General features: G+C 37.8%; 1 protein-coding gene across 1 annotated transcript in view; it reads right to left on the bottom strand.

Moving 5' to 3' along the window:
• CRYBG1 (crystallin beta-gamma domain containing 1) overlaps positions 1-23,668 on the bottom strand; it is a 245,273-nt gene extending 221,605 nt beyond the window's left edge. Inside the window, exon 1 of the mRNA XM_007484389.3 lies at positions 22,965-23,668. Within this exon, the coding sequence (XP_007484451.2) occupies positions 22,965-23,140 (176 nt within the window). The 5' untranslated portion in view covers positions 23,141-23,668. The remainder of the gene's footprint in view (positions 1-22,964) is intronic.
• Between the last annotated feature and the right edge of the window lie 852 nt (positions 23,669-24,520).

Genomic DNA, 24,520 nt, shown 5'->3' with positions numbered 1-24,520 from the left:
GCCAGGGCTTATAGAAGGTAAAGGGGAGTAGTAAGAGATAAAGCTAGAAGATCAATTGGTGCCATATTGTGGAAGCCTTCAAGTTTCTATCTAAATGAACTGAACTTTATTCAATAGTCAACAGGGAACCACTGGGAAGATTTTTAGTCCAGAAGTGACATGATCAGAAACATATAGTAGTATAGTTATAAATAAATAAAAATAAAGTCCGGCAGCAGTGGCAGGGTGGGAGGGATGTTTTGGAAGTGACACAGAGAGGAAACCAGTTATCCTACATGGAAGCTTTTGTAAAAGGCAAAGGAGGTATTTATTAGAGTGTACTGGAGTGATGACTCAGAAAAAAAGAGATTAGACAGAAGATATTGAGGAGATAAGACCAATATGATTTTGAAGTTCGGGGATGCATTAAGATGAAAATAATAAAGCAATGAACACAGGAGACTGTTGAATAGCAGAGCTGCTTACAGAAAGAGGAGGGAAAATGGGAGGAAGATGGCAAACTCATAACCTCAATTTTTGACATGGTGATTTTGTGTTCCCAATAGGATCTGCAGGCAGGGATGCCCTATAGGCCATTAGAGCATGGTCTGGAATTTTTGACAGAGGATAAGACAGGATGTAGAGATATAAAAATTACTTACAAAGAGACAAATTGAAACCATGGGAATAGATGGAACTGCTCAGGGCAGGAAATAACTAAATTGGGGGGGGGGGGGGATAGGAACCTGTTAAGTATGAAGCTGTTGTAGTCTATGTTAGTTAGATGAAATCATGGATCTTTCAAAGTTTCAAATGCATCAGCAAAAGTTTTGGGGCTGTGAACAAGATTTGTCTGATATAAGTTTGCATAATTTTTTTTCAGAATATAGCTTCACTTTGAAAAGCTAAGGTTGACTGTTTGATAAACTTGAAGATCCAAGCTTCGGGGACAAGAAATCACTATTTGACTAAAACTTCTGGGAAAACTGGAAGATATGGCAGAGACTGGGTATAGACCAATATCTCACACCCTATACCAAGATAAGGTCAAAATGAATACATCATTCAGACATAAAGGGTGCTACCATTAGCAAAAGAGGATCATAGAAAAATCTAGGGTCAAATCTATAGGTAAGGGAAGAATACATGACTAAACAAAAGATAGAAAGCATTATAGGACTTAAAATGGATCACATTATATTAAACTAAAAAACTTTTACACAAACAAAACCAATGTGATCAAGTTTAGAAAAAAAAAGAGAAGGGGGACAATTACAGCAAGTTTCTTTGATAAAGGCCTTATTTCTCAACTATATAGAAAACTGAGTCAAACTTATTGGAAAACAAGTAATTCTCCAATTGAAAAATGGTCAAAGGATATGAATAGGTAGTTTTCTGATGATGAATTTAAGGCTATATATAATCAAATGAAAAAATGCTACATAATCAGGAATACATCATTCCTGATTAGAAAAAAGAAAATCAAAACAACCCTGAAATACTACTACACACCTATCAGATTAGCTAACATGAAAGAAAAGGAAAATAATGAATGCTGGAGGGGATGTGAGAAAATTGGGACATTGATGCTCTGCTGATGGAGTTGTGAACTGATTCATTCATTCTGGAAACTGGTTTGGAATTGTGCCCTATGGCTTTAAAGCATCATAACCTTTAATCCAGCAATACCACTACTAGGTCTGTATCTCAAAGAGATTTTTAAAAAGGGGAAAGGGCCTATTTATATAAAAATATTCATAGCAGCTCTTTTGTGTTGGCAAAGAATTGGAAACTTCAGTGATGTCTATTAATTGAGGAGTGGCTAAACAAGTTGTAGATATTTGCAATGACATACCACTATGCCATAAGAAATGATGAGAAGGATGCTTTAAGAAAAACCTGGGAAGACAGTAAGACCTATATGAATTGATGCAAAATGAACTGAGCAGGACCAGAAGAACATTGTACACAGAATCAGCAAGATTATATGATAAATATTTATGAATAGTGTAGCTAATCTTAGCAACACAGTGATCTAAAATAACCCTCAGGGATTCATGATGAAAAATACTATCTGTGATACACTGTGGCACAATCAAATATAGTGAACTTCTCTACTAGCATCAATGCAATGATCCAGGACATTTCTAAGGGATCTATGAGAAAGAACACTATCCACATCCAGAGAAAGAATTGTTGGGGCAGAAACACAAAAGAAAAATAACTGCTTGATCACATGGGTCGATGGGTAGATGATTGGGTATGTAGACTCTAAATGATCACTCTAGTGCAAATATCAATAATATGGAAATAGATCTTGCTCAATGATACATGTAAAACCCAATGGAATCGCATGTTGACTATGTAAGGGGGGGGGTAGGAGGAGAGAAGGAAAAGAACATGCATTATGTAACCATGGAAAATTTTTCTTAATCAGTAAAAAAATTAAAACAAAACACACCATCTGCCTCCAGAGAAACTGATGTAATCTGAATGCAGACTGATACATATCATATTTCACTTCATTTCTTCATTTTTCTTTTGTTTGTCCAACTTCTCTTTCACAAAATAACTAATATGGAAAAATGTTTTATACTTTTGCAAATATAAAATCTATATCAGATTTCTTGCTGTCTCAGGGAAGGGAGAGAAGATGGAGAGAGTATGAGAATTTGGCTCAAACTTTTTAAAAAGGTTAAAATTATTTTTTCATGTAATTAAGGAAAAAATAAAATATTATTTTTTAAAAGACAAGAAAAAAGGCAGAGGAGGAGTGTCAAGGTTCCATAGGCACATAGCATTATTGTCCACCCTGTTTATGACATCTGAGATGATGAAGTCTCAAAAAAATTAAATTATTATCAAGATTTTATATCTGAATTCAATCAGATAATAGCAGAATTAAACAGCATCAACAGAACACAGAGTACTCTCTTATTTTTAAGGACATCCCATTAAACATTATTTTGGATTTCCTTAAGAAACAAGGAACAAAAGAGAATTCATTGTGGCAGTAGCAGATTGTTATCTCTACCATTATTGGCTCCTTGTTCTCACTAGTCTTACATTTCCAACCAGTTAGCAAATCTCTTTATGCCATCACAATATTGTACATCTAGTCTGCGTTTCTCCACTCGTACAGCCACCATTCTACTTCAGATCTTCATCAGATCTTGCCTGGACTTCTGCAACAACTTCTTAATTGGTCTCCCCTGCCTCATCTCTTCCCACTCTAACCTATTCTTCACACAACTGACAAAGTGATCTTTCCTATAAAAACAAGTCTGACCATGTCCCTCCTACTCAATAAATTCCACTATGCCCCCTATTATGTGTAGGATGAAATATAAACTCCTCCATATGACATTAAAATCTCTCCACACCCTGACCTTATCCTACCTTTCCAGCCATATTATATATTTCTCCTATCTATAATACGATGTGGTCCAGTCAAACTGGGCTTCCTCTTACCCCATCTATCATCTCTAAGCAAGTTTTTTAGTTACTGTACTCCACGTCTGGGATGCACTCCCTTCCCCATCACCATGTTTTAGAACCAAAATAGTGCCTGTATATAGGACAATAACCTGAGATCTAGGAAAGGTCTGGGAGACCAGATAGTCCAAATCCCTCATTTTACAGATGAGGAAACTAATAGGGAGAGAGGTTAGTAGAATCACACAGGGAGTAAATTATAGAGCTTTCATTTGAACTCACTATAAATCAAAGGTATTTTCCATAAGGAACATAGTAGGAGATTAATAAATCCTTGTTGATTAATTTGAATATCTGGCTTCCTTCAAGACTACATTCTGCTTTATGAAACCTTTCCTTGTCCCCCAAATCATGGTTACCTAATATGTCTTGGAAATATGTCTTTAGATACCTACAATTGTACATATTGTTTCTCCCTTTGGAATGTATGATTCTTAAGGGTAGAGGCTCCTTTTCGAAGATAATTTCAGAGGGAATGGAAATGGTAGCAGGGAAAAAGGGAGGGTGGGGTCTTTAAAGGCCAAACAGACAATGCATGTCTGTTTTTCTTTTCATTCTATCAGTGTCCCTGCTGCTGCCATGCCTTAGTCTAGGAAAGCCCACTCTCAAAATCCTTCTTCTAAAACTAAATGTAAAGCACTATGACTCCCATTTGCCTCTATTGCAAAGTTTGCAAACTTACCAAGATATTTTATCATATAAATATTTTAACTTTGGACTCCAAAGTCCATAAAATATTATGCAAACTTACCTGAAATTACCAAAGCATTGTTTTAAAACTAATCAATTTATTTTCACTGCAAATTAGTTTGGAAGAAATTAGAAATTTTTAAAACTGGTGTGAGGGATAAGCATGTTCTATTTAAATTTCCAAAATGCCTTTCCTTCCCACACTCCTCTTTTCCTTTCCCTATTTCTACTACTGGTATTTCTTTGGGTATTAATAGTGAACTTGGCGGGACTATACATACATTTCTTTTTTAAACAAGGTACCAAAAAAAAAGTCTAGACCCAGAAAAATGATGGAAAGTACTTCTAATGAGAAGCATTATGATCCCATATTTTAGAATAAAAATTTGAAAATTTAAGATGAGGTTCTAAAGTTACCCATGGAAGTAAGACATGGATCAGAGAAACATTAGAAATAAAAAGCACATAATTAGACTTTTTTCTGCTGTAGAATATCAGAGTAGGAAGGGACATTAAAGGTCATTTAATCCATTCCCAACCTGAACAGGCATACCTTTAATGTCCCTAACAAATGGCTATCCAGATTGTTACCGAAGGTGTCCAGTGAAGGAGAACTCAATACCTCTTAAGACAACTTGTTTCACTTTTGCACAGCTTTAATAGTCAAGAAATTGTGTTCCTTATATCAGACTTGAAATCTATCTCTCCCCTTTCAAGCCCTCTGTCTGAGGTCAAGTAGAATACACCTAATCTCTTATCCCATCCCCTTCCTCTTTCATTCTTTCTTTACTTTTTTGTTTTTTTTTAATCTTACCTTCTGTCTTAGTATCAATTCTTTTGTTTTTCAAATCCTTACCTTCTTTCTGACTTAGAACCAATACTGTGTATTGATTCCAAGGTAGAAAAGAGATAAAGGCTAGGCAATCAGGGTTAGGTGACTTACCCAGAGCTGCACAGCTAGGAAGTATCTGAGGCCAGATTTGAACCCAGGATCTCCGGACTCCTGCTCCCATACCTTTTCTTTTCACTTTCTATGAGAATACCATGGCATCACCATTTCCATTACCCAAGAAAGACTGTTAATGAAGCATTCTATCACTCAACCCACATCTTTATGGCTTTGGAGTCTATAATTTCCCTTATCAGCCTACCATTCTCCTATCTGTCTTAGCTTCTCCATTAAAAAATAAAATTCTTGACATCAGAGACTAATGTGATTTTTTTTCTTTCTTTTAACTTTTTTTCTTCTTGACAATTATGATTTTGAATTTGTATCCCTGACATTTAGCACATGACTTGGCACATAGTAATTATTCAATAAATGGGTTTTTTTTTTAATCCTTCTCCACAGTAACCTCTAAACACTAAAAAAAAAAATGATCAGGTCTTGATCAAGCAGAGCATTGAGTAGAGGAGCATGAATGGAGAAAGAGAGAGCACTTATATGTTGGGTCACTTACGTGGTGTTCACTTACATCCACTGTGTCAGCCATCCATGGCAGGTCTGGGTTCCAAGACCTTGGAACCTATTCTCTGTGAATGAAGGGTCCTTACCGTACTTTGGGTACAGAGACTTCATCACTGATCTATTGATTCTGGGAGCTCCCTTCCACTAATACAGGTCAGAAACCTTTCTTCATATTATAATCTAAACAAACTTTTCATGTTAGTTTTCATTATAATCAATAGTAAATCTCCATCAGGGTAGAAAGGGTGGCAAACCAATAATATTGACCTAGTTTTTATATAGGAACACTACATACTTTAGCCACTGATTCATTGTTGTTGTTCAGACATTTCAGTTGTGTCTGATTCTTCACGACTCCACTTTGTGTTTTCTTGGCAAAGATACTGGAGTAGTTTACCTTTTCTTTCTCCAGCTCATTTTACAGGTGAGTAAACTGAGGCACACAGGGTGAAGTGACTTGCTCAGGGTCACATAGCTAGTAAATGTCTAAAGCTGGATTTTGAACTCAAGTCTTCTGAGGCACCTAGCCGCTTATTGGGTATTGGTTCCACTTCATCTCTGCACAGTGCTGTGCTATGAGCTCAGAGAACTTGAAGCAGAAAGCATTGCTCAGTGGCTTCCCACAGTCCATCAGTCTCTTACCCCTAAAACTTTCCTAAACCAAGTAAGTTGAGGATAACCAAATAAAAGGAAATTTTTCTTTCTCCTTCACCTAGAGTCTGCCCAGTGCTTTGAGGCAGCTACATCTTATCAGCAAATATAGTACTCATACTTCCCCTTAGCTTTATTTATAGCTCAGGCCTCTTAGCCCCAATGAATTTCGTAACCAGAGGTCAGTAACTGGGTGGTAAAATCACTTCTTCTATCCAACCACTCAAATATCACCCATTTGGTGATCGCAGTTCTATCATCTATGAAAAAGGAAATATACTTCCTTATATTTGTAGAATTCTCTGTAATGGTGGAGGAAGTAGGAATAAGGTATTGGATGCTAATAGCTTACATTAAAAAAGAAAACAACTTCACAACTCTCAGCCTAAATCACTACTACCACCCTTCATATGAAATAATCAAATTAACTGGTTGTCATGGCTTTTTGTTTATCCATGAAGCACCATAAAGATATAAATGCTCTCTTTCCTCTGTTAAATTTCCAGCACCTTCTTCCAATGGCAATTCTTGACTGAACTTCTCTTTAAAAATAAAAAATATACACATAAAACAATCTTTCATCCATCTGTACTGAAAAAGGAAGATGGCACACAAATACCTGAAGAGCTTTCCAGGGAGAGGGAAGAAGGCAACACAACTACACACCCTGTGATGCATTTTACAACTGTCAGCTACATCTGGGACTGACTACCACTGGTAGGACAGGATTGCAAAGTTTTAACAAACGAAAGTTAAGTAACACGCAGCAATATGATTAAGTTCCAACAGTGGACTAAAGCTTCTCAATCTTAGTGTACAATTTGTCATCGTAGCACTGGGATCAACCTAATCACCAAGTGGTAAAAAGTCAAGATTCTTAGAGAATGCTAAGCATTCAGACATACTTTGCTTTTCCTTTGAAACTCATCCAAAATCTCACAGCTTGTCTAAACAGGTTCTACTGACATACAGAACCATTACAAATGGAGTTTCGACCTACCAAGAATTCTCTACTCAAGGGCTTTTGGTTAGGAAATAAGTCAATTTCCCTCTCCTTCTTTCCACCCAAACAAAACTTTTTGGGGGTATTCACTAGAGGAAGTGAACAGGTTTGGGGGCCCACTGATAAACCAGTCCCCTTTTTTCCTATTCAACGGACAGCAACAAACATTAAATCCTGAGAGTTAAACAAGAGATAACAGCATGAAATGATGGAAAGAATGCTTGACTTGAAGCCAAAAGAACTGAATTCAAATTATGGCCATGCTAATTATTACCTGTGTGATTCTGAGTAAGTTAACAATTCTGGGCAAAATAATGACAACAACTAGCATTTATATAGCATTTAAAGGCAGGCAAAATACTATGCACTATGTTCTTTCATTTGATCTTCACAATAACCCTATGAGGTATGGGATATTATCCCCATTTTGTTTTTATTTAGTTGTTTACAATCACGAACTACTTTTTGTGGCCCTTCTTGGGGTTTTCTTGGCAAAAATACTGAAGTGGTTTGCCATTTTCTTCTCTGGCTCGTTTTACAAATGAGGAAATTGAGGCAAACAGGGTTAAGTGATTGTCTGGGATCACAGGGCTAATAAGTGTCTGCAGCCAGATTTGAACTCAAAAAGATGAGTCATTCTGACTCCAGCCCCAGAATTCTATCCACTGCTCCACCTAGTTGTTCACTATTCCCATCTTATAGGTGAAGAAATTAAAACTAGTCACTTGTCCAGAATCACACAACTAGTAATCTGAAGCAAGATTTGAACTCAAGTCTTTCTGACTCCAGGCTGCTACCTAAACTGCCCTTTTAGTTTCTCAGTAAAAACTGGGAATTGAGAGAAATGTGTTAGAACCAAGAGAACATTATATGCAGCTACAGATTTAATATCTGAAGAATAACTTGTGAATATTCACCTCCAGAGAATGAACTGAAAATGGAAACACAAAAGACACAATATATATAGATGAAGCCTTCTATGGTATAGGAAGAGGACAGAGGGGCTAAGAGAACTGGAAAAAAATTCTACTAATTAAAAAAATTGTGATTAGTGATTTCTCAGATCTTTTCCAGCTCTGGAAATATATGGTATGGATAAATGAATCCTATATAGTATAGCATTCAATGCTGCAGATAAAGGTCTGCTTCTTCTGCTTTCAGAAAGGACGGTGTAAAAAAAAAAAAGAAGCCAGTTCTTAAAGTTTCATGTCATCAGGTTGGTAGACTTAATCCAGGTGAGTGTCAGCAGTGTGTATAAAGATACTTTTAAGTACTCCAAAGTGAAACAGCTCTCAACTTTTTTGATGACAGCTCTTTGAACAGCAGTTGCAAAAAAAAAAAAAATTGGCTGAGCTTTCGTGCGATATTTATGAATAAAACATCATTATAAATAATGTTAAATGACAAACTATAAATAAAATATACTGTGTGTCACAATAGCATAATTAACTCAAGTCCCCAAAGGAAGGCTCTTGCAGAGAAACAATAGGGCACATATATATTCTATGACGATAAATGATGTTTTTGTCATTGTCTAATATGGGTCATCTAAGTTCTAATTTTTTGAAAATCTGAATACAAGTCATTCTCAGCCATCTGTGAGAGAGGAGACATCATTTATCACATTGGCAATCCCACAGTTTCCCAACATGCCAGTCACTAAATTGCTGTACCTAGATCAGTGGGTCAGAATGAGATCAGAAATCTCAGGGTCAAGAAGCAAAGTAGCCAGCTAGTGGGACCTTGGCAAACTTAGAGGAAAAGTGGTTTAAAGAGGGGGCAGAAAATCTATGGGGCAACACTATGAAGCAAGGCCAAAGTGTAATGGCAGCAAGGCTTGCAGAGACCTGTGACAGTAATAACAACAACAAAAAAGGTTTTTGGTAACAGAAGCTGTGACACCTGTTAAGAGTTCCACTGCCTTATATGTTGGGAAAGCTCAGACCTACCTACTTATTCCTGCCTTATCTGACCAACTGATAGAAATTAGGAGGTTCCTCAATTGCCTCACAGGAACACTATGTTAGATGTTAGACTTTGTCCTCAGAATAACTGAGAAGTTCATAGAGAACTACCAGCTATCTAAAACAAAGGTTCTTTAACTCAATATATTTCAGAGTCTACTTTAACTGAACATATTAACTATATTTAACTGGATATAGTTCAGAGAGAATTTGATTGGGGAAAATGACATTTTTATTTTCAAAATCTCTAAATAAAATTTAGCATTTCTTCCATGGATGTAGGCAAGAAACCATGATAGTATTAGACTTCACCAGACTGTAAAGGGGGCCCTATGACACAAAAGAAATGAAGAATTCCTCTTCTACAAACTTGGCTCCAAAACTTAGTCCCATTTTTCTTCGCCAAGGTGTTTTCTGTTAGTGGACTGATCCTGACACAAATATTTTTTATCTTACATTGTCATTGTGTTGGTAAGTTTATAATTCTATGAATTTGTATTTATTCTCCACTAAAATTCTCAGAGCACTTCTAGGTGCTACTAAAACAAAATCAACTATTGTTGTTTATCCTTCGTTTCAAAGAGGATCAATGTAATTTTGCCAAGAAAACTCCAAATGGAGTCACAAAGAGTTGGCCACAACTGAACAACAATAGACCAACTATTAAAAATCTGATTAAGGCAGTGGCTAGAGTGCTGGGTCTGGCATCAAAAAGACCGGAGTTAAAATCCACCTTCTGACACTCACTAGTTGAGTGACCTGCCCAAGTCACTTGACCTCTATTTGCTTGAGTTTTCTGAACTACAAAATGAGGATAATCAGAGCACCTACCTCTCAGGGCTGTTGTGAGGATGGAATTAGACAATAATTGTAAAGTGCTTAGCCTGGTACTTAGTGAGCATGATATAATGATCGCTATGATTATTGAATTTCCTACATACTTTCCTTGCCCTAGTGATTTGCCCATGAAAGTTCTAGATCTGGATTAGGTCTGCCTTGGGCATAAAATAACCGCCCCAACCATATAGCAAACCCCTTTGAGAGACTTCAAGGAAGCCTGGAATGACATGGTCTGAGATGCTCAATATCAATTTTACCAGGTAAAAAGGCAAGAACCACTTAAAAATATGATGAGAAGACAACCCCACCCTATCCCTTTGAAGAGTTAAGAAGTCAACAAGTGTGGTATACTGCAGGCATTTTCAGATTTTTCTTAGGTATTGATTAATTTTGCTGATTTCTTTTTTTCTTTACAAAATATTATTTGTTATATAGGGTAGCTCCCTAAAGGAAGAAGGGTACTGGGGTTAAATTTTGGTGACGTAAAAATAGTGAGTAAAAAAAATGACTACTTTAAAAAATATATTGCAGTATGTGATTAAAATTTCCACTACCTACCTATTTCAGCACAAGGAAATGCTTAGAAGCATCTTGTCCCAAACCATCAAGCATGGAACAATGCAACCAGAGAACCTGCATATAATTATTCTCAAATCATTCTACTGCTTAGGTACTTAATGATTATTGGCAAAATGACAAAGAATAAGTGTTGCCCCAAGGAAGTGATATGAAAAAAATATCGCCCCTCCTCCAATTCCTTTGTAGACATGAGAGTAGGAAGGTTCAAGGAAATGAAGTATATTGCATATGCTATCATTTTTTCCAAGGCATTTATCAATTTTGCTGATATCTCCTTTCTCACTTAAAAAAAATCTTTAGGGAGTAAGATGGAAGGAATTTAGATGATGTTAAAAAAAAGAATTTTTTAAATTTAAAATTACCTAAAATCTATGATATCACTCAAAAAAGGTTTTAAAAAATCACTTTAGGAGTTCAGTGGAAGATGTATTGGAGCAGCCAGATAATTGAGACAGAGAAACTTTTTAGAAAACTATTGTAGGGAGCAGCTAGGTGACTCACTGGATTGAGAGTCAGACCTAGAGATGGGAGATCATAGATTCAAATATGGCCTCAGACACTTCCTAGCTATGTACCTTGGAACAAATACACACTATTGACTCAAATATGGAAGGTAAGGGTTTAAAAAAGAAACAAAGAAAGCTATGGCAGTAGTTCAAGTAAGAGGTCATGTAGGTCCAAACTAGAATGATGGCTCTGCAACTGGAAAGAAGAGGATGCATATGACAAATGTTATGACAATGGATAGGATATGTGAGATGAGTGAGGGTAAGGAGTTGAGGATGACACTAAAACTGTGGGCTTGTGTGACTAGGAGTGTGGTGTTGTCCTTGACAACAGGGGAAATGTGGAAGAAGAGAGGATCTGGGAGGAAAGATGAGTAATTCTGTTTTGGACAAGTTGAATTCAAAATGCTTACAGGATATCCAGTTCAAGAAGTCTAAAAACCACTTATAGATGGGTGACTGTCTCCAGAGAGAGACTATGGCTGGGTATACAGATGTGCCTAAAGACGATAACTGTACCCACCAGAGCTGGCAAGACCAACAAGTGAGACAGAATAGACTGCAGAGCAAAAGGAGAAGACCAAAGATGATGTCACAAAAACCTAAAGAAGAGAGTGCATCCAGGAAGATAACCAACAATGTCTAATGCTAAAAAGAGAAGTCAACAAAGATGAGGACTAAGAAAGAGGCACTATGTTCGGCAATTAAGAAAGCATCCATAACTTTGTAAAGGGCAGTTTCCATTGAATTGATGAAGACTAAAATCAGATTATAGAGAATTTAAGAGTAAGATGAAATGAAGCAGAGGCACTTTCCAAACAATTTAGCCAAGAGGGAGGAAAAGAGATTTAAAATGAGAACCAGAAGAGGTGGGAAGATGTAGTAGCTGTTTTTAAGGAGAAGAGGAGGCATGGAAGTGTTTAGAGGCAGCAAGGTGATATTTGAATGATCTGAGATGAAAGGAAGGAAATAAAAGAGAGTTCTTTTACCAAATGATTTAATTTTTTTTTAGTGAAATATGAAGAAAAAGTCCTCAATTGAAAGGAGAAGAGAGATAAGCTGTGGGATTCTTGAAGAGAGATGATAAGGTTTGGAATAGTAGATATGGAAAGTAAAATAATTAGCTCATTAGGGAGGAGGAGACTGCTTTGATGCAATGAGGGCCTGATTAACATTAGATAATATAAATTTGTAATGGAACTAGTCAACTTAGCTTCATGATTTCTCCCAGATTCATTCAACAAGATGTTAATAAGAGAGAATAAGAAAAGGGAATAAAAGAATAAACCTTTATAAATCACCTGCTATGTGCCAAGCACACTGAGCTAAGTAATTTTACAAATATCTCATGTGATCCTCAGAACAGCCTTTACTATTGCTATTATTGTTGTTTGTTTACTATTGCTATTATAAATATTACTATTATTATTTCCATCTTACAGTTGGGGGAAACTGAAAGAGAGATTGTAACTTACCCAAGGTCACATATCTAAAAAGTGTCTGAGGCCAGCTTTGATCTCAGGTCTTCTTGACTCTTAAGTCCAGCATTCTACATATCAGCTGTCTGGTGATCCCCTCAGAAAAGGAGAATAGTTGATTCTTCAGGGGATCAGGATAAGAGAGGAGAGTGTATCCAGGTCAGTGATAATGACTTTAGGAAGAACAAAGATGCAGAAGAAAAGAATGGGAAAAGAACAGCATGATTGGTCTTAAGGCATAAAGAAGGAAGGAATGGTAGAAGATTATGATCAGATAAAGGAGTTTGGGAGCTCATGAACAGGAAGTGGCAAGGTCAAAGGTATGACCAGTCTCTATGCATAGCTACAGAGGAGCAGAGAAATGTGGTCATAGGAGCTGAGTAGTTTATAGAACTGGAAAGTTGTACGCTGAAGTTTTCTAGCATGAGGGCAGGAGGTGGGGTTAGGAACTGAAATCACTGAAGGAGAAAGAAGAATTTTCTGGGACTTGGTAGAGATTTGAATGGGGTGATGAATTTGGATACTGTGAAACAAACTCAAAGGGAGAAAAGTTGTTCGATAAAGGTGATAAGACTATGGACATGGCAAGGTGGAATTTCTGACTGTCATACCATGATGAGTGAGTTGGAGGTATGATAGAGAGTATAGTCAACCTGAGAAAAAGTATAAGGAGTGGTCCTCCAGGGGTTTCTAGGTCTCAGTGAAATCCAGAAGATGGAGAAGTGGGGGGGGAGGGGAGGGTGTTAGATAGAAGTTGGTTAATTATGGATTGAGTAGGCATTCCAAAGGATATAGTGAAAGAGTGGTGGGGAGAGGAGGTAGGGAGTGATTAGGAATAAGAGATTGGATAACTGGGAATGAGAAATTGGGTTTGTACACCAGAAGCTTTGTATATCACTAAGATGGACCATGTATTAGGTTGAGTGCAAGAGAGCATCAGTGGTTAGAGAGAGGTCCATTGAGGAAGGCACCTAATTAAGATTATTCAGAGGTGTCTCTTGCAGTTCAACTTTATGGCAGGAGAGTGACATTTTGTTTTGAGGTTGCAGGACATTTATCTCACAGCAGAAAGATAAAGAACAGGAGGAATTATGAGAACCCAGTTAAGAGATAAGGGTACCAAAGTGGAAAAAGTACCTGCAAGGAATGGAATTCAGATATAGCCCATCTGGAAATAGCCTTGGGGCAAGGCCCAAGAGAACAGAAGAACAATCAAGTTTTTCTCTTCATCTTGTCCAAAATTAGTTGGTAACATGGCATTTAGTACAGAGTCTACACTTGGTAAGTGCCTATTTTTTTTTATATTTCCCTAACTGATTCTCTATTGCATACCCTCCGTCCTCCTCCAATAGCTGCCATGACCCTAATCTCTCCTCAAACCTCCCCCCACCATCTCTTCTCCATTTCCTTTACATTGCCTCATATTTTACTAAGAAAATAGAAGATTATTAGTCAAAAGTTTCTTTGTCTCTTCTATTCTACATCTCAACACCCTTATCATTATGCTCCATCTTTCTTCCTTTCCTTTAGTCTGTGATAAGGAGGCCAGTCTTCTCACTAAGGTCAGCTCCTCTGTTTCTAACCTTAATCCTATCCTCTTCTAGAAATTGTCCCAGAAATCATCATCTGTCCATCCATCAGACCCTCCCTCCTTCCCTTTCTCTCAAACTCACAGGTTCTTCCTCTCTAGTGACTCCTTATCCACAGGTTTCCCCAATCCTTAAATCCTTAAAGAGCCTGATCTTTCAAATGTGATTGATGTTGGTACTAATAGCAATGCAATGCTCTAGGACAATTCTGAGGGACTTATGAGAAATAAAACGCTGTCCACAACCAGAGTAGAAACACAGAAGAAAAACATATGACTTATCACTTGTTTATATGGGTATATGATTTGGGGTTTGGGTTTTAAAAGATTACTCTATGACAAAAATGAATAATATGGAAATAGGCATTGAGTGGTAATATATGTATACCAAGTAGAATTGTTTGTCAGTTCTGGGAGGTGGGAGGAAAAAGAGGAGGGAGAGAACATGAATCATGTAACCATGGAAAAATACTTAAAAAAAAAAACCCTTACCTTACACCTTAGAATCAATAAGATGTATTGGTTCCAAGGCAGAAGAGTGGTAAGGGCTAGGCAATGGGGGTTAAGTGACTTGCTGGGAAGTGTCAGATTTGAACCTAGGACCTCCCATCTCAAGGCCTATCAATCCACTGAGCTACTCAGCTGCCCCCCCCAAATACTTTCAAAATAAATTAATAATTTTTTTAAAAAGAGCTTGATCTTGCTATCCCTTCAGTCTGTTGTTCTATATTTCCTTCCTTTTATTGCCAAGCTCTCAGAAAAGTCTTGCTGTACTCTTTGTTCACACTTCTCAGTTCCTTGTAGTCTGGTTTTTTACCTTATCTTTCAATTGAAAACTGCTTTCCCCAAAGTCATCTGTTCCCATAATTGCTAAATCCTTTTCTCTGTCCTCATTCTTCTTGGATACTCTCTCCTCTCTGGGTTTTTGTGACATTACTTTCTCCTGGTTTTGTAGCTCCCTTTGTCTTCCTTCCTAGTCTCCTTTGTTTCCTCATCATCCATGTTCCTCTTCCAGTTAATATATATCCCAAGTTTTTGTCCTGGGCCCCCTCTCTTGATTACTTCATCAGCTCAATTATTCAATTAGTATTACTATATAATTGATTTCCAGATGTATTTATTCAGCCTAAGCAGCAGCCATTCACTACCAACTATCAGCCATTTCCCTGATGTCCTATAAGCATCTCAAGTGTAACCTGTCAAAAATATAACTCATATTTTTCCCCATAAAGTTCACTCTTCTTCCTAACTTCTCAATTTTGTTCAAGAGTACCACTATCTTTCTCCAGTTCACATTCTCAGAATCACCCTTGATTATTCCTTCTCCTTCCCTCTTCACCTCCCAATATCCAATTAGTTGTCAGGTTTGTCAATTCTGTCTACACAATATCTTATACCTGCTCCCCCTGCCCCTTATGCTTCTCCTCTTTTCTTTTCCAAAGCTTCAAGGCCAGTTCTCACCTAGATAAATACAGTGACCTCCTAATTGACTATCCTGCACATAGTACCCTAGTCACAGTCCAGTGACTCCTTATTGACTTCAGGATATAATACAAACTCCTCTGTTTGACAATCAAATCCTTCACAATCTGACACCAGTCTACCTTGCCTCTTCTCTAAGGATCTGGCAGATCTACTGATTATTATTACATTTAAAAATCTAGTCTGGAATCTATCCAACTCACTCAGAACTTAATCTTTTCTAAGTTCTAGGGTTTTCCTCCTAGTGGTTTTATTTTATTTTTCTTCTTAGCAGGTACAAATCACCAGGAACTTATTGCTTTCCCTCACACACTCTACCAGTCCAGTAAAATTGCCCTACTCATGTCCCTCATACACGGCATTCCATCTCTTAGCTCCACTCCCTTTGTCCATTCCTGGAATGCACAACCTCTTTTTCTTCCCATCATAGAATCCCTAGTTCTCTTGAAAAGCACAGCTCAAACATCATCTCCTATGTTCTAACTTTTCCCAGATCTTTGTGTTCCTCCCAGGTACTTTGCATATACCCTGTATTTATTCTTCTGTTTATGTGTTGCTCCCCCAAACAGAAGGCAAGTTCCCTAAAGAAAGAGGCAACTTCATTATTGTCTATACTCCAAGTGCCTAGTGCAATGCTAGGCACACAGCTGGTGCTTAATAAATGCCTGTTGAGTAGCTGATATAACAATGGGATTTGTATGGGAGGGAACATTTATTTTTTACTTCAACCACTAAGTAAAAGAACCATCTCCAGCCATAAAATACAGAAAGGCGGTTTTCATAATCTCCTAAGAAAACTACCAATTTCAAAAGTATCAAGTCTGTTTTGAAGCCTTGTTGTCATTCAGTCATCTCTACTGAACGTTTCTACTTTAGGACCATAGCACACTAATACTGTCCACGGGGTTTTCTTGGTAAAGATACTGAAGGTGATTTGCCATTTCCTTCACCAGTGGATTAAGGCAAACCGAATTTAAGTGACTTGCCCAGAGTCCTACAGCTAGTGTCTAGGGCTGGATTTAAACTCAGATATTCCTGATTCCAAGCCTAAGCTTTATGCTTTGAATCATCTAGCAGCTTTCTTTAATGCCTTAAGTTATCTCAAATAAAGATTTCCATGCAAATGGGCCAACCCATTTTCCCTAGTCTGCTTTCTGAGGCTCCTAAAAACAATCTTTCTTCCAAAGGACAATCTTTCAAACATTTAAGAATACTATTATGCCCACTGCCTTGCCAAGTCTTCTCTTGCCCTGGCTAAACACCTTCAGTTCCTTCAAATGATTCCTGAAGGATGTCATCTCAACTTTCCTGAACATCCTGGTTGTCTGTCTTTGGATCTGACTTACCAGTTTTTTCCTAAAACAAAGCTTCCAGAATTGAGCACAATGATCCAGAGACAGTGTGACTAGATTAGAAAAAAAATTGCTATAGCCCCTTGATTTAAATCCTATTCCTCTCATAATATGGGACAAGATTAAGGCACAAATACACTAGCTTTATGAAATGTCAAATTCCAAAAATTAAAACTTTGTTTCACTTTGAAAACTGAGTTCAAGACAAGCAAGACATCACATGTATGTTTGTCTTCTCCAAGTCAAACCTAGGACACATTTTTCTCAAATGGAATGAATTATTTAATGAATCCATTGGATTGACCATTAAATCATGGAAGAAAATAAAGGTAGGAAATGTCTGAGGAGTGCCTTACTTTAACTAGATCAGATCAATTGTTTACACAACCCAGTATTCTAGTCTAATGGGGTTTGGAAGAAAACATAAATGATTCTACACTACTTTAAAGGTTAGGGACATATCCTGAGCATCTTTGACTGTCTCTTAATAATCATCTACAAATCTATTGAGATGAATTTATTTAAATCTTTTCTTTAAAAGCTTTATGTATTTATTTTCAGTCTATCAAACTAATATATAAGGATGACTCTTCCCTTTAATTTTAATCACACTGACACACCATGAGATCATTACTATTTTAAAATCATTCTGTATGTAATATGTCACATTTATAACCTAATCTATGTGCCTCAGGGTTGAAAATGACAAATTATAAAACCAGACTTGGGGTAATTAATCAAAAACAGCTATGTGGGAACCAAGCAGCTTAATGACTGATCCAGAGTATGAGATATTTAAAGAACAGGTAGCAAAAAGGTTTTCTCATAACCTTAAACCTTCATCTAAACACTTGAAAAAGTAAGCTCTTGTAACTTCAGCCATAAAGTCTATTCCATCAGCAATATATGTAATACTTTTATGCCACTGAGTGCCTAAGGGCAACCCTTTCTTTCAAAATATAACATTAACTTCTACATCCTGAAGTTGGAACCAGTTCAGGTTGCAGCTTGTTTCTGGGCTTCTGAAGTCTCTTTCATTAGGGTCAAAAGATATTTATTCATTATTAATTGTTTACAAAAACCAAAACATCACAATAAGTGAAAGTTGAGTAACTTGATTTTAAAAGTCAAAATTAAATTTTTGATTACTGTGTAGTTTATGCAAGGCAAACAATTCTGTATTTGCCATATGGAGAGGGAGTTTGAATAAAACAAACATACAAATAACCAACTGTATGCCATATGAGAATGTGATTCATTCAATACATCTAAGCACCAACCTTAAAAAAAAAAAAAAGAAGGGGTATGTGTGTTAAATTGTATAGTCAAATGGGGCAGCTGGGTATCTCAGTGGATTGGGAGTCAGACCTAGAGGTGGGAGGTCTTAGGTTCCAATCTGACCTCAGACACTTCCCAGCTGTGTGACCCTGGGCAAGTCATTTAACCCCCATTGCCTAGCCCTTACCACTCTTCTGCCTTAGAGCCAATACACAGTATTGACTCCAAGACAGAAGGTAAGGGTTTTTAAAAAAATAAAAATTATATGATCAATGTGAAGTCCCTGGGACAAATCAGTATTGTGTAAACCACATGGTATACTCAAAAGATCTTCAGGGTTAGGAGGACCTGGCCTGGGGAAGTCACTTAACTACTCAGTGCCCTGGTTTATAGTCTTCCAGGCTATAAACTGCAGAAGTTACGATCTCTGCATTGGGAGAGGGAGTTTCCTCACTGAGATTTTCCTATTCTGAACTTATAGGTCTGAGCAAGCCGTGAACAGCTTAATTGATATTTTTTTCTAGAAGAAGAAAAAAAGTGCATAGACAATTCATTATTCCTTACAACATCCTAATAAACACATAGGGAATCTGTTATTTTTCCTGCTCTATCCTGGGAAAGGCCCATGGAGAATCAGAAAAGCTGAATAGTGTCTCACAGTTGCTATGATAAAATCCAGGTGAAGCTGAAACCTAAACCAACGTATCCTGAATTGGCATTCCATTGAAGATGCTCCGGAACTCTGTCCCACTTTTGGCCTGATTGAAACTAGGTCTGTAGATTTTCAAGATTTTATAAGGTCTACCATACAAATTCAATTTTTTTAATCCAAAAAAGCCCTTAACTTCTTGCTTTTTGTGGAGAATTTTACTGGACTTAGCTCACTTTAATTATGGTCATTTTAGTCAACACCATTAACCTTTAGTATATAAGTCTATTTCTAATTAATATTTGAAATTGCTTTTCCTTGTCTAGGAAAAACAAAGGAAGGGTTTCTTCCTTTAAAACATCACTTAATGTTATGGAAATCTACCAGGCAGAAAATAGGCATGAACTTTCAAAGGGAGTTTGTCGGAACATATTTATAAATGACAGTGTCACAAATAGCTAGTAAAAGAAGATATCTGAGATTTTGTCACTAGAAAAGATAAGCATTCCCTTCTGCTGTAAATCCCTTAGGACCACCTGTTGGAAGCAACTCGATTTGACCTTGTGTAGGGATGCTATTTTTCTTATGAATAACAACACATTAATATGTACCACATAGTAAATCTGAAGAACATTTTGGAGAGAAAAACAGGGATGATGCATTTATTCAGTTCTCTTTATGAAATGAGGCAACCTGGCAAAGTGATAGAGTTTGGGCTTGAAATTAGAGAGACTTAGGTTCAGACTTACTAGCTGAGTGACCCTGGACAAATCACTTAATTTGTTGTCTTTGATAGTGGAAGCAGTTCTTCCACTGATGAGGACATGGATCCTTCACCAATTCAATCTGGCAAGTGCTTATTAAGAACCAACCACATGACAGGGACTTTGGTTGGTGGTGCAGTTCATAAGCACCTGTGATTTCACTGGTGGAGGAAAATCCCTGCACTTACTATGTGACTTAAAGCATTAAAACAGGGGTTCTTAACATGGTTCTGTGAAATTTTTTGATAATTGTATTTCAATATAAATGGTTTTTGTTGTAATCCTATTTATTTTATACATTTAAAAATATTATTCTGAGAAGGGGTCCCTAGGATTCATCAGACTGGCAAAGGGGTTCATAACACAAATAAGGTTAAGAACCAGCCTTAGAGTGCTTGTCTGGGGTACTTAGAGGTTAACTGACAAGCCCAAGGATCACAGAGCCAATATATGGCAAAAGTAAGTCTTGAACCTAGGTCTTCCTGAATCTGAAACTATCTTTCAATCTACAACTCCATGTAACCTCTCTAATAGTGTTCTAGAAATAGAGACAAAAACAACAAAAAAAATTCCTACTCACAAGGAACTTGCATTCTATTATTCACATATCAAAAGAAAGAAAAAAGAACCTTAAAGTTATCTTATGAAGCCTTTCCACTTTGGTGGATAGATTCAACCCTTTAGATTTTTATTTCGTGAACTTTTTTTTTAAACCCTTACTTTCCATCTTAGAATCATTACTGTGTATTGGTTCTAAGGCAGAAGAGTGGTAAGGGCTAGGCAATGGGTTAAGTGACTTGTCCAGGGTCACACAGCTAGGAAGATTTCAGTGAACTTAAAAAATAATAATGAATTTTAATTTTTATATTGCCATAATTTCCCCAGTGTCCCTCCCTCCCCCAAAAGTCATATCATATAACAAATCATTTTTGAACTTTAAATTATCATTAAATGGCAACCTTCTCTATGTTAAGGAATATGTCTTTTCTCTCCCCCCCTTATTCCTCCTTCTACTTAAAAAAACTCACATCTATTTACAAGGCTACCACACAGAAATAAGTGCTGTTGGTTGCCTAACTTTCCTGGTACAGAAGCAAAGATCACTAATGAGTGGCTTTATAGTCTCATAGTTCTTAACACTAAGTAGCCCAAGGGAAGAACACTACCAATGATCAATTTATTGCCAAGTATATTTTAGTAGCTATCTTTAGAAAAATATCTAGATTCAACAGAAAATGGTCTATGGTTAAAAAATGAAAAGATGATCTAATTGGGAAAACATCAGTAAGATAAACCAGTAAATTTCAAGAAGACTCTGTTTGCATAAAGTTCATCAAAGTTCAGAGGAAAAAAATAAAATGCTCTAAAAATTATCAGAAGTCCAAAGACCTTAAAGCAAGAAGATTCAAACCATAAAGTGTTCCAGTGAATTCATTTGAAAATTATTACTGTCAGGCAAATTGACATGAGTGTTAGTTGTGGTTATGTATTATTATACTTCGAGAGAAGAAATTATGGAGGACCTTGTAAGGTCAGAAAAAATTGTTGTGATCATATTCAAAATTTCATAACATCTATTCACATAAATATGACATTTGATGAACTGTACATCATCATTAGATAGTGCATTTTATTATAAGTGTCAGCCCATAATTATGCACAGTAAGCCTAAGGGTAGCTGAAAAGATTCTCTTTCCCAATTGATTCCTACTGTAAAAGATAAAACATAATACTGCTATACATATTCCTCCTAGAAGTGTAAAAAAACAACAACAGTTGTATGTATAAATAAATGCAAATGATTCATAAATACCATGTGCTCATAATGTTTGTTAATCATTATATACTCTCAGGTAGCTTCCCTCTTCCTGGGGAATTATTAATATTTCTCCCATATTTAAGAGTTTCTAGGCACCACTGTGACAGACTCCAGTTTCCATTTTCCCCAGACATATTTAGTGCTTTCTAAATGTGAAGGGCAGCTAGGTGGCTTAGTGGATAGAGTGCTGGGCTTGGTATTAGGAAGACATCTTCCTGAGTTCAAATTTGACCTCAGACATTTAACTAGCTGTGTGACCCTGAGACTCAATTTTGCCTCATTTCCTCATCTGTAAAATGAGTTGAAGAAAGACATTGAAGACCTCTCCAGTATCTTTGCAAAGACCCCAAATGGAGTACATAACTGAACAACAACAAAAAATGTTGAAGGAATTCACTGAGACTTCTAAGAGAGAAGTAGGGAGCACAGCAATCTGTTGGTACTCTTTTGGATACTAGCAATAAGATTTATTTCTTCTCTCAGTCAAGACACTATTGATTGTCCCTTCTTAGAGAGTCTTTATCCCTATAGACTCCATAGCAAATCTATGTTAGATTTATTCTTGCTCAACATACACATCATAAATGTAAATATAAATGAACTATGCTACTGGGAACCCAGAGGTGGGTGTTCAGTCTGTGAGAATGGTATCACCACAAAAAGTATCATAAAAATTAAACTCAAACTGGTTTCTACTGCTAGTTCCACCACTGACAAACCAAAGAACATTGGACAACTTACTTTGCCTCAGTTTCTCCACATGAATGTCCCTGCCACTACTCACCTTACCAGGCTCTAGCTAGTGAGAATAAACGACATAGGGTAGCTGGAAAAGTGCTTTGAGCTCTTCAGGGGAAAGGTGCTATTATCTAAGGTATTATATAATTCCAACATACAGCACCTATTATCATGATTAATTACAATACATGGACCGACCCTTCACGGCTATTCTATTCACATGGGCTGTTTGACAGGTCAAAGCTTTAATCTGTTTTTATCAAATTCCTCTCCCAATGCAGTCGAAACAAAGCCAGACCACCCATAGGGAACAAGATGCGGGAGAACACACACGCAGACATACACAAAAGTCCGACAGCAGTACAACCTTCACTGTGGGAAGTTGTGAAAATGACTGTACGGCAAGAATAAACCGCTCCAGCGCTTTTCACTTTTTTCCGTCCTTTAGCTCTGGGGTAGAAGGAGCCACTCAAGATCCAGGTGTTTCGCATCTCTTTTAATACCTACACTCGAGAAGAATGACCCAAGAGAGAGAAGGAGCCTCCAAGGGATGGCCAGGAGGGTGTTCGGGCTGGCAAGGGCCCTCCACTAGAATTAGAAAGTGCGGGAGCAGGGGCGTCTGGGGTAGGATGGAAGCTTACCTGTGGACAGGTGTCTCGGACTCCTGGGAGACGGCCGGAGGCGGAGGATGGGGAATAAAGACACCCCAGTCCGCAGGATTCTGGTGCTTCTTCTTGATCCGCCAGATGTTAAAGGAGGCATGTTTCTTAGTTGTCCTGGTGGGGCTGACCTCCTGCTGTCCTCCCTGATCGGACATCTCCGTCCTGGGCTTCTCGTGCCGCTGCTTAGGTGCTGCCCTCTCAGCCCTTCTGCTCTTCGGGAAGAAGGCGTCGGAGCTCCGGCTCCGCCGCCTCTCTCCGCTCTTGTGTTGACCCCGCCCCCTTCTCCCTTCAGGCTCGAGAGTCGCAGGTAGGGGGTTAGCGGAGGAGGACAGAGTCGAGCTTGTGCAGCAAAACAGTCCGAGCCCTCCTTAAGGTCGAGACCCCGGCTGGAGCCTGGAAGAAGTAGGGACGCCTAGGGCACAGCGCCTCCTCTCGCGCAGGGCGCGAGCCCACTATCCTCAGATATGGCCCACCTGAGCTCTGTTCCAAGCCCCCAGGTGTTAGACTGCTGAGAACCAGCGACATCTGCTGGAGGAGCACCTAGGTGCCTAAGGAGAACAGGCTGCTTGGGAGTCGCCCTCATTCACAGCCCCAGGGTTGGCCTACGGATAGAACCCGTGCCCAGTTTAGACAGCTCTTCCCGTGCGAGAGCCCTCCGTCCCCTGCGGACTCGTTGGCACGTTGGGTGACATATGCCAGGCGGGGTGAGAGGCATACCAATGACTCGGCTGCCTCTTGTAAGGGAGCGGTGTGGCCTGGTACGTCCTGTGTCCCCAGTGTAATTATGGGGCATGATTTTGTCATTTGGGTAATATCATGTGTTGAGTGGCTTCCTGCCCTACATTTAAAGATAGTTTCCAAATCTCCCACCCCCAAAGGAGTCTGAATAATTAATTTTCACATGCATGTCACAAAGCACCATAAGGAGGACCACAAGGGAATTCACGCCTCTCTTAAGCTTCGGGAAGACATAATTTACAACTAGTAAATGCTTGTGTTGAATTAAATGCCAGTCCCACAGGGCACTAAAGTCTGGGCTCAAAGATTAACCTTGAATTCTTTTGAAGAACAAAAGTATTTAAACCTTGCAATTAAGTCACCATCCATTTTCTTTTACTGTTAATGATTTTCTGTTCAGAACCTCTACATATGCCAAGTACAGAATGCCATAAATTTTTAAAATTTAGAACAGTAATTATCTTATGCAGCAACTACTCTAAAAAGTTGGAAACTACACACCTTTTTTGCAAATTTCTTGGGTGGAGTCACATGTTAGTGATTTCCCACCCCACTCCTTTAGCTTTCTGATTGTTTTAGTCACATTTTGTTCTACATTTCTTTACAAATATAACCAAATGTAAATGATCAGTTATATTGTGTAATTTCTCTATTATCACTAAATTCCCTATAGTGGACTTTTCTCCTTTGGTCTCAAATTTCTTCTTTGGATTCAGAGTCTGATTGCTTATTCACATTTTCCTCTAAAGTCCCCTTCCTCTAACTTTTTATGATTCTGCATTTCTAGATTGCCTTTG

Source organism: Monodelphis domestica, chromosome 2 (genome assembly GCF_027887165.1).
Source record: "Monodelphis domestica isolate mMonDom1 chromosome 2, mMonDom1.pri, whole genome shotgun sequence".
Lineage (NCBI taxonomy): Eukaryota > Metazoa > Chordata > Mammalia > Didelphimorphia > Didelphidae > Monodelphis > Monodelphis domestica.
This window is presented reverse-complemented; position numbering and strand designations above follow the sequence as displayed.